An 11,215-nucleotide genomic window follows, 5' to 3' on the forward strand; every position below is an offset into this window, starting at 1 on the left:
TTCAGGTATGCATCTTGAATTCTGCATAAGAATTAAAGGTCATAGTCCAACTATAGAAGCACAAATATTCCCAATAATTCTGTGGTCTGCATGACTGATAGCCCTTTATATAGTCATGCTGTCTGAGGCTTCTCTAGTGTATGCATTTGTGCATGGATACATGTCCTTTATATCAATTGAGAGAAAGTGATAAATTTTGATGACTTATTCCCCAATTTCAAGGCATGCACAAAATTAAGTTCTCACTAAATACCATATATTTCCCAGGAATATTGGTCAATTGGTAAGGTCAGACCCCAGATAAAGTCATCTTGGATGCATGACGTTGGGGTGGAGGGAGCAGCTCCTGAGGCCTCGCTCTAGATCCTGTCTGCTGGTTTGTGCTACACCCCACACTGTGTGTCTGTGCTGGGTAAAGACCTTACTGTGAGCTGGGCTGAGTTGCCCCCAACATCAGAACATCACAGACACTGACCCTGACCATTTCCTTACCACCACGTTATAGGAGAAATGTGACTATCTCCCTTTCATGCAGGGTCATCTCCTCCACTGTCCCTTGTCTAATGGCAGGATTCCAGCTTAGAAATATAGAGAAATTACGATGTACAGAGGGGCAGGACTCCACAGAAACTAAGGAAGGAAGTCTGGCCAGCACCAGGATTTCTTCTCAGAAAAAGGACTTCTTGCAAAAAGTGTAAATTTGGAATCTGCCATGGTAGACCTACAGTTCAGGAATCTGCAATGACACCAGCCCAAACTTAATGTGATTATTCCTGTATCATCTGTGGTGCTCCACACAAATTCCTACAAGAAAATATGAACAACACCAGGTGTTCTCGAGAGTGGCCATCTTCCTCTTGGCTGTTTAAGGTAGCCAAAGAAAGATCCTGAGCCTTCCCCTTAAATGAAGACTGGCCCAGTGAGCCCCGTTCTGTGTCTCAGACCCCAACTCTCTGCAGAGGAAGTCAGGAGGATTAGCGTCCCTGTCATCTCCTCGGTACAGCTGCCTCTCCCTCAGTTTTCTGACACAATCAGGATGTGGTCATCACACTGTGCCTCTCGCACAGTAATACACTGCCGTGTCCTCTATGCTCAGCCTGCTCAGTTCCATGTAGGCTGTGTTCGTGGACATATCTCCGTTGAGTGTGAGTCTTCCCTGAAACTTTGGTGCATAGATCGTACCACCAGTGTTGGGGTTCATGTATCCCATCCACTCAAGACCTTGTCCCGGGATCTGACGCACCCAACACATCAAGTAGTTGGTGAAAGTGTAATAGCAGGCCTTGTAGGTGATCTTCACTGATGTCCCAGGTTCTCCCATCTCAGCCCCCAACTGCACCAGCTGCACCTGGGAGTTCACGCCTGTGGACAGCAGACAGGAGTGGGTGGACTCTACTTGACTGGCATCGTTCCTCAGCGCAATGCACGGGGACACTTACCTGCAGCCACTGTCACCAGGAAGAGAATTCTCCAGGTCCAGTCCATGGTGAGGACCGTGCACTCAGGGGCTTCTGAAGGTGTGGGAGTGTCTGCTGTGTAATGTAGTCAGGACACAGACTCAGCTCTATTTAACCCAGCATCTCTCGTGCAATTTGCATATTCATGAGGAGGTAGAATTCATAGCTGAAGACCTGAGAAGAGGCTGGTGGAAGCCACTGGGTCCATCGTCAAGAAGAGTGAAGAGTTCCACGTTCTGATCCTTGTTTGAGGAGATGCGATCCTGCCCCATCCCAGGACTCTGTGCACACAGAGCTCCCCCTCCGGAGGGCCAGCCCTTTCAGGGCCTTTCCCTCAGGACCTCTCACATCCGTATGGTCTGGAAACATCTGAACACACCTGGACTTTCAGGTTATTTCTGGAATTCCCCATTGCATACAACCATGAGACTACAAAACCATCCAAATGCTATAGAGGTTTCCATTGGAGATAGTAAGAAGTCCAGAACGACCAACAGCATATAGGTTCTACTGCCCTATCAATATGTAAATGTTCCTTCGAAAATGGTTAAGTATGACCAATTTAACCTTCTCTGTCCTATATTTATTTTAATTATTATTTCTTGAGAGTCTTGAGTCTTGGCCGCTGATGGGATTACATGGCGCCAGGGGGCCAGTTGGTAGGTGTGACCGCCGCCTACTGGAATTTGGAGGATCTGGGTGGAGGATGCTTGGCCCAAATCCGAGTAGGCTTGGAGATCTCGACCCCGGAACCCGCGTGGCTTTGTCCACCTGAGAGTACCTTCATGTGTGCTGAGAGTGGTCTCAGCATGGTGCTAGCTGGTCCTGGAGGTCTTCGCCTGCCGGAGCTCTGGTCGGGGTTGGGAGGAAATCTCAAAACGCTCCCCTCCAACGGGCCCCAGTGAGGACAGCCAGGCGCGGGGGCAGGAGACTGCACTGTTCTTCTCCGGGAGCTGGTTTTATAGTCTCTGAGTCTTGGCCGCTGATGGGATTACACAGCTCCAGGTGGCCAGTTGGTAGGTATGCAGAAAATTAATGTCTCACTCAATAGCATATACTTCCCAGGAATATTGGTCAATTGGTGAGATAAGACACGAGGTGAACTCAGCTTGGATTAATGAGTCCTGGGGTGGAGACAGCAGACCTTGAGGCCTTGCTCTAGATCCTGTCTGCTGGTCCATGCTACTTCCAGCCTTTCTCGGCACATCCCAGACCTTGTGTCTGTGCTTGAGTAATGACCTACCCCTGAGCTGGGCTGAGATGACCCCAACATCAGAACTTCATAGTCCCTGACCCTGACCATTACCTTACCACCACGTGATAGGAGAAATGTGACAATGGTCCTTTTCATATAGGGTCATCTCCTCCACTGTCCTTGTCCATGGCAGGATTCCAGATCAGGAATATGAAAATACAAACATGCACAGAGGGGCAGGGCTCCACAGAAACTCCAGAAGAGGGTCCTAAGGCCAACACTCAAATTTCATTTTAGAGGAAAAGAAATTTTTGCTGAACCACAGAATTAAAAAAAAAATGTGTGACAACGGAAGTCTGCCATGGGTACATCTACAGCCCATGAATGTGCAGTGACACTAACCCAAACTTCCATATGGTTTGTCCTGTACCATCTGAGGCGCTCCACTGAAAAATTCTTTTTTTTTTCTTTTTGTATCACACCCAGCGATGCACAGGGGTTACTCCTGGCTCATGCACTCACTAATTGCTACTGGAGGTGTTCGGAGGACCATATTGGATGCTGGGAATAGAACCCGGGTTCGCTGCATGCAAGGCAAACGCCCTATCTGCTGTGCTATTGCTCCAGCCCCTCCACTTAAAAATTCTTAAAGAAAATAAGAGTGACACCAAATGTTCTAGAGAGAAGACATCTTCCTGTTGGCTATTGCCGAAGGACAGAGAGAGATCCTGAGCCTTTCCCGCAGATGAAGCCTGACCCTGTGAGCCCCATTCTGTGTCTCAGACCCTGACTGTCTGGGGAGGAAGTCAGGAGGATCCGCGTCGCTGTCATCTCCTCACTCGGCACAGCTGCCTCCCCCTCAGGTTTCTGACACACTCAGGATGTGGTTGTCACACTGTGTCTCTCGCACAGTAATACACAGCCGTGTCCTCAGTGCTCAGCCTGCTCAGTTCCATGTAGGCTGTGTTCTTGGACTTGTCTACAGTGAAGGTGAGTCTGCCCTGGAACTTCTGTGCATAGCCTGTACCACCACTTTTAGTGTTTAGCCATCCCATCCACTCGAGCCCTTGTCCCGGGGCTTGCAGCATCCAGTGCATCCCGTGGTCGGTGAAGGTGTATCCGGACGCCTTGCAGGAGATCTTCACTGATGTCCCAGGTTTTCCCACCTCAGGCCCCGACTGCACCAGCTGTACCTGGGGGTTCACACCTGTGGACAGAAGAGAGGAGTGGGTGAACTCCACATAACTGGCCCCGTTCCCTCAGCCCAAGGCACGGGGACGCTTACCTGCAGCCACTGCCACCAGGAAGAGAATTCTCCAGGTTCAGTCCATTGTGAGGACCGTGTACTCAGGGTCTTCTGAGTGTGGGTATGCCTGCTGTGTGAGGTTGTCAGGACACAGACGCATCTGTATATAATTCAGTGTCCCACATGTAATTTGCATATTCATGAGGAGGGAGAATCCATAGCTGAACACTTGGTCCAACCTTAGAAGAGGCTGATGGAAGCCCAGGTCCAACCTCAAGAGGAGTAAATAGGTCCACGTTCTGACCCCTGTCTGAGAAGATGAAACCCTGCCCTGTCCCAGGATTCTGTGCACACAGAGAGCCCCCTCTGGAGGGTCAAGACTTTTCAGGACCTTCCATTCAGGAACCCCCCCCCCACATCTGTATGGCTTGGAGACATCTGGACACACCTGGGCTTTGAGGTTATTTCTGGGATCCTGTGACTCCACAAGAGATACTACAATGAGACTACAAAACCATTCTAATGCTCCAGAGGTTTCCATTGGAGATACTAAGAAGTCCAGAAACACCACCTGCATGTAGATTTTACTGCCTCATCAATATGATAAATGTGCCTTCCAAAATGATAGGTGTGCACAATTTTATCTTCTGTGTCTTATACGTATCTTAATTTATGCTTTCTTGAGAAAGGCAAATTTAGTTTTAGTGAAGAAAGAAATCCATTCTGAGGAGATTTCTGCCTCTCTGCTCCCATTTCTCCCATCACCCCTTCTAGCCTGCAACTCAGTGCTCCTGGGACTTGGCACCCCCTGCAGCCCATTCCCCACCCTGCAGCCTCTGGGCTCTCAGGGGCTTCAACGTCTTGGCATCTTTAACACAGGATTGAATTCTGGGTTTTCACTTCAGAAGACTTTCTCATGATTCCTATTTTTTAATGGGACTTTTGATTTGGTTTTGAGCCACACCCAGCAGTTCTGAGGACTGATTCCTGGCTCTGTGTTCAGGAATCTCTCAGGTAGATGCATCCCAGAAAATATTGGCAAATCAAGTAGTGTTTTATATATATATACATATATATATGACACTGAGTGTTCTTTGCTGGCATTATGTATAAGTAATCCAATAAATACTTAATTCACTCAAATAAAAATAGTAAAAACCATCAAAATAAAGAGGATATATGTCTTTAAGCAAAGACATTTATATAAACAAGAATATATTGAATTTGTTAAATTAATAAAGACTTTTTTCAAAAACCAGGTGTGAATCTAACACGGCTGCCAACAAGTTTATTATATACCGGTAGGGCTGGAGTGATAGCATAGTGGGTAGGGTGTTTGCCTTGCACGCAGCCAACATGGCCAACCTGAGTTCGATTCCTCTGCCCCTCTTAGAGAGCCCGGCAAGCTACCAAGAGTATCTCGCTTGCATGGCAAAGCCTGGCAAGCTACCCATGACATATTGGATATGCCAAACACAGTAACAATTGTCACAATGGAGACGTTACTGGGCCCGCTCGAGCAAATCGATGAACAATGGGAGGACAGTGACAGTGACAGTAGTATGACAAATATAAGTAATTAAAAATGAATAGAATAAGATTACTAAAGTTTTATAGCGATAGCACAGTTGGTAGGGCGTTTGACTTCCACATGGCTGACCCGGGTTTGATTTCTCCGTCCCTCTCAGAGAGCCCGGCAAGCTACTGAGAGTATCCTGCCCTCGCGGCAGAGTCTGGCAAGCTACCTGGCATATTCGATATGCCAAAAACAGTAACAACAAGTCTCACAATGGAGACGTTACTGATTCCCACTTGAGCAAATCGATGAACAACGAGACAAGAGTGCTACAGCGCTTATTAAACATATGACTTGAACTCTGACTTTTTCAGTGATACACAAGATATTATTTAAAGAAATTTACTTAGAGAAATGCAAGAGGAGAGAAAGAGAGAGCCGGGTTCAGGAAAGCACATGGGCTTCTCCAAAACGGAAAATCTTTGAGCTCTGATTTCTGGTGAGACATGTTAGATGTCTGGAAAACGTCTTCCCACCCAGGACAAATGAAAACTTGAACAAGTGAAACTCAGAGATTTACTTTCTGTCTCTCTGTAAATACTAGAAAAAGAGAGATAGAGAGAGAAGTAAAATAGTATTATCTAAAGAAATTTACTTAGAGATACAAGGAGACAAAGGGAGAGAGACATAGTGAGAGAGGGAGAGAAACAGAGAGACAGTGAGAGAGAGGAAGAGAGAGATGACACGGGATTATGACAGGAAGGACAGTTCAAACACAGAATCTGTTCATCATCAAGTGACCCATCATTCTATATTGATCCCTAGAATCCTATATAGGTTCTCTCTCTCCCTCTCTCTCTCCCCCGCTCTCTCCATCTCTCTCTCCATTTCTCTGTCTCTCCCTCTCTCTATTCTCTCCCTCTCTCTTTCTTTCTCTCTCCCTATCGCTCGCCCTGTCTCCCTCTCTCTTCCTCTATTCCTCTCTCCCTCTCTCTCCATCCCTCTATCTTTCTCTCCCTCTCTCCCTCTCTCTCCCCCTCTATCTATTCCTCTCTCCCTCTCTCTCCCCCCACTGCCCCTATCTCTCCCCTTCCTCTCTCTCCTTCTCTCCCTCTCTCGCCCTCTCTTTCTCTTTCCCTATCTCTCTCCCTGTCTCCCGCTCTCTCCCTCTCTTTCCCTCCCCCTCTCACTGTCTCTCCCTCTCTCTCTCCTTCTCTCCTTCTCTCTTTCTTTCTCTCTTCCTATTTCTCTCCCTGTCTCCCTCTCTCTCCTTCTTTTTCCCTCTCTCCCTCTCTTCCTCTCCTTCTATCCCTTTCTCCATCTTTCTCTCCCTCTCTCCCTCTCTCTCTATTCCTCTCTCCCCCTCCCCCTCCCTCTTTTTCCCACTCTCTCCCTCCCTCCTTCTCACTCTCTCTCTCTGTCTCTCTCTCTCTGTCTCTCTCTCTCTCTCTCTCCCATCCAGGTGGGGCCGGCTGACCTCGCAGAGGCCCCTCAGGACCATGTCCGGCCTGTAGGCAGCTGCTCCCGGATGGGGCCAAAGATTGCAGGCGCCCAAAGGGATTGAGGGTCTCCAGGGATGGTTCAGACCCTGAACCTTCCCGGGGTTCACGCTGAAGCCTGACCATTCCCCTGAGGGCAGGAGGCCCCTGGTCAGCACTTCCCTGTCCCCGTGTCCTCCTCTGACAGACCTGACCACTCCCCAGGCGCCCGCAACCTAACGACGTGTCTTCCCTGAGTGTCCCTCAGGGACCCCGGCTGGGCTCAGGTCTGGGTGTGACTCAGTTTCTCTCCCCGTGCTCCCGACACCACAAGGTCTATCTGCACAAAATTCTGACTTTCCGCATTTCCTTTTAGTTCGGGGTCACCCGGCAGGGCTATGGGTCACTCCAGGTTCTGCCTGCGGGACCCTCCTGGGAGCTCAGGGACCGCACTGAGCAGGTGGGTGTCAATTCAGGTGGGCTACGTGCAGGCAAGAGCCGGTGCGGTGCCCCTTTCCCGCACTAGGTGGCTCTGACAGGAGTACTGAGATTCCCTGAAATAAAGCTTCTCACTCGCAGCAGTCCCTGTACCCGGGTCTATCCAGGCACCTGTGAGCCCAGGACATGAGTCCTCATAGACTGACCTGCCTGCCTGTCTCTGTGTCCACATCATTCGGCAGTTCCCAGGGCGCTCGGACCATAGGAAGGATAGCAGAGTGGACCAAGGTGACAGGAACAGGGATCTTTCCTAGAACCACAGTAACAGAGCAACAGGCAATTATTAAATCTGTGAAAACGGATTTCCAACCTCCAACTTTACCTTAATATTTTATTGACTGTTCTTTCCTTTATTTTCATGTCATTAAATTACATACATATATTTTCTCAGTCAGTTGTGATTCATTTCATGGGTGTTCCATGCCTTCAGATGTAAACTAAATAAAATAAATTGTTTACAATATTTTATTGCAAATAAAATATTGTGGATTTTAATTCGTAATATCTTACAGATACAGAAAGAAACATTAGAAATACAAGTTCAGATCATTCATTTTGTTTATTCTCATTATTAGACACTACCTCCACTACCCAGCCGTCGCCACACTCCAGGACGCTTTCCGGACCCGCGTGGCAGCTCCGGCCGGGACTCACGCACCACTGAAGACCCACAGAACAAGATAAGCGGAACTCTCTGAGACCTTGAACTCCAGGCTCGGCGGACCCAGGGACAGAGTTTCTCTGCTTGCTCCCACCAACCACAGGTGACAAAGGGATTCTAATCAGGAGCCCCACCCTACCTGCCCTGTCTGCTTCCATCAACCACCCAGGGATCGAATTGCGCACAGAAGACCCACCCTACCCAGATAGATATCCCACTGGCAGATTTCCACTATCGAGATTACCTCCACTACCCAGCCTTCGCAACACTCCAGGACGCTTTCCAGACCCGCGTGGCAGCTCCGGTCGAGACTCACGCACTACTGAAGACCCACAGAACAAGATAAGAGGAACTCTCTGAGACCTTGAACGCCAGGCTCGGCAGACCCAGGGACAGAGTTTCTCTGCTTGCTCCCACCAACCACAGGTGACAAAGGGATTCTAATCAGGAGCTTCACCCTACCCTGCCCTGTCTGCTTCCATCAACCACCCAGGGATTGAATTGCACACAGAAGACCCACCCTACCCAGATAAATACCCCACTGGAAGACTTCCACTATCAACACTACCTCCACTACCCAGCCTTCGCCGCACTCCAGGATGCTTTCCGGACCCGTGTGGCAGCTCCGGCCGAGACTCAAGCACGACTGAAGACCCACAGAACAAGATAAGAGGAACTCTCTGAGACCTTGAACTACAGGCTCGGCAGACCCATGGACAGAGTTTCACTGCTTGCTCCCACCAACCACAGGTGGCAAAAGGATTTTAATCAGGAGCTCCACCCTACCCTGCCCTGTCTACTTCCATCAACCACCCAGGGATCGAATTGCACACAGAAGACCCACCCTACCCAGATAAATACCCCACTGGCAGACTTCCACTATCGACACAACCTCCACTACCCAGCCGTCGCCACACTCCAGGATGCTTTCCGGACCCACGCGGCTGGAACTGGTCTCATTCACCTGACCCTGAAGGCTTCACCGACATGGCAGCACTGAGAACGATGAGAAAGGAGAGGCCGACAAAATCTCAAGGCCAAACTAGGCTGCCACAACGAAGGAAGACAAAAATGATCGTCTGTACTTTCAATGCACGTAAGCTAGCATCAGATGCATCCATCGAGGACCTGATGGTACAAGCGCGAATGATGAAGTACAACAGCATGGGTCTGACCGAGACAAGAAGGCCCAAATCTCACCATGCCGTTTTCGACACTGGAGAATTGTTCCTCAGAACATGCGATAAAAGAGGTGTCGGAGGAGTCGGTATCCTTGTCAACACAAACTTGGCCAAGAGCATTGATTCATTCGAATGCCTAACAACCAGAATCGGACGTTTACATTTGAATAGATTTGGCTCAATGCCTGTAGTTTCTATCTTCATTGTCTACGCACCAACATCTCATTATGATGAAAGAGAAATCGAGAAGTTCTACATGGAGCTAGAGAAGTTCTATAAAGAAGACCACACCTTCTACAAGATCATTGTGGGTGATTTTAATGCAAAGATAGGACCGAGAAGATCAGCTGAAGAACCCATCATCGGGACCCATGGCCTAGAATGGAATGAACAGGGTGAGAGACTGTCTGAGTTCATCATGTCGACCAAGACAATCCATGGTAACTCACAGTTCCAGAAGACAGAATCTAAACGATGGACATGAGAGTCTCCCGGTGGACGATTCCACAACAAAATAGACCACATCATATTCAATCGATGGTTTTGCCTGACAGATGTCGCTGTTATTCCAAAATTTCGAAGGGGAACGAACCACCGTCTCCTTCGTGCAAAATTCTACTTCACAGAGCGGGGAGAAAGGGATGCAAAGTTCAAAAAGAGAACTCCCAGAATGACCACCAACTGAGAATTCTTTGGCACTATTGCGGCAACATGGGAAGATGCCATTGTTGACAACATTGACGAGGAATACGATCGACTGGTTCAGCACCTCCATGAATGTGCGAGGAACACCAAGAGAGAGATAGCAACAAAAAATCGCCTATCTTCGAAAAATTTTTAGCTAATTCGCCAGCGTGGTTTGGCGCATGCCTCAGGCAACCGTAAGCTAACGTCCGAGCTCTCAAAGCAGTGCAGAGATGCGTTCAAGGAAGACCTCAAAGAGACAAGAGCAGAAGGACTGGTAGATGCGGCAGAAGCCGGGAAAAGTATTCGTAACGCCCGCCTGTTGTTCGCCAACTACAAGACCAAGATGACTGCTCTCCAATGTCCTGATGGATCCATCACATCCTCCAGAACGACAATGGAGAAGATTATCCATGACTTCTACTCAAATCTCTTCGATAGCCATGTCCACTTGCCGACATACCAAGGTCCACAGGATGGATATGTCTTTCCCAACGTTCTCTCTTCCGAAATCCAACACGCCATTTCTTAGGTAAAGAAACGAACAGCACCCGGCCCAGAAAAGGTCAGATCTGAACACCTAAAGAACCTGCCGTCAGTACTCATCAATACACTGGCTCAGCTCTTCAGTCGCTACCTGTAAGAATGCAAGGTTCTGTTCCAACGGAAAACCAGCAAGACCGTACTACTGTTCAAGAAGGGAGACATCCATGACATTGGCAACTATCAGCCGATCTGCCTATTGCTGTCATCTACAAGTTGTTCACTCGAGTCATCCTGAATAGGATTGGCAGAAGACTAGATGAAGGACAACCATGGGAGAAAGCCGGGTTCAACAAAGGATTCAGCACCATCGACCATATCCATACGATAACCAAGCTCATTGAGGTTTCTCGGGAGTTCAAGATGCCACTCTGTTTAACGTTCATTGATTTAAAGAAGGCCTTTGATTCTGTTGAGACGGAAGCGGTCATTGAAGCCCTAGCCAATCAGGACATTCAAGCTCAATAAATCAGGATCCTCCGTGAACTGTATTGCGGATTCACTACCAGGATCTCACCATTCTACAAAGAAGTGATCGTTGAAGTCAAGAGAGGGGTGCGGCAGGGTGATACCATTTCACCAAAACTCTTCAGTGCCACCCTCGAGAACATCATGCGACGACTGGAATGGGAAGGAATGAGAGTGAAGATAGATGGTCGGCAACTACACCACCTCCGCTTTGCTGATGACATTGTTTTAATAACACCAAACATCAGCCAAGTGGCACAAATGCTGGCCGACTTTGACCGTGAGTGT

The 11,215-nt window shown here is 48.6% G+C and overlaps 1 pseudogene and 1 gene segment (V, D, J or C); both read right to left on the reverse strand.

Moving 5' to 3' along the window:
• Positions 1-1,045: 1,045 nt before the first annotated feature.
• Positions 1,046-1,485, reverse strand: LOC130016589 (immunoglobulin heavy variable 1-2-like). The segment is given in 2 exon segments: positions 1,046-1,362; positions 1,440-1,485. Coding segments are annotated over 2 exon segments (363 nt in total).
• A 2,072-nt stretch (positions 1,486-3,557) lies between these two features.
• LOC130016571 (immunoglobulin heavy variable 1-2-like) lies at positions 3,558-3,983 on the reverse strand (annotated as a pseudogene).
• Between the last annotated feature and the right edge of the window lie 7,232 nt (positions 3,984-11,215).

Source organism: Sorex fumeus, unplaced genomic scaffold (genome assembly GCF_029834395.1).
Source record: "Sorex fumeus unplaced genomic scaffold, SorFum_2.1 ptg000157l, whole genome shotgun sequence".
Taxonomy (NCBI): Eukaryota; Metazoa; Chordata; class Mammalia; order Eulipotyphla; family Soricidae; genus Sorex; species Sorex fumeus.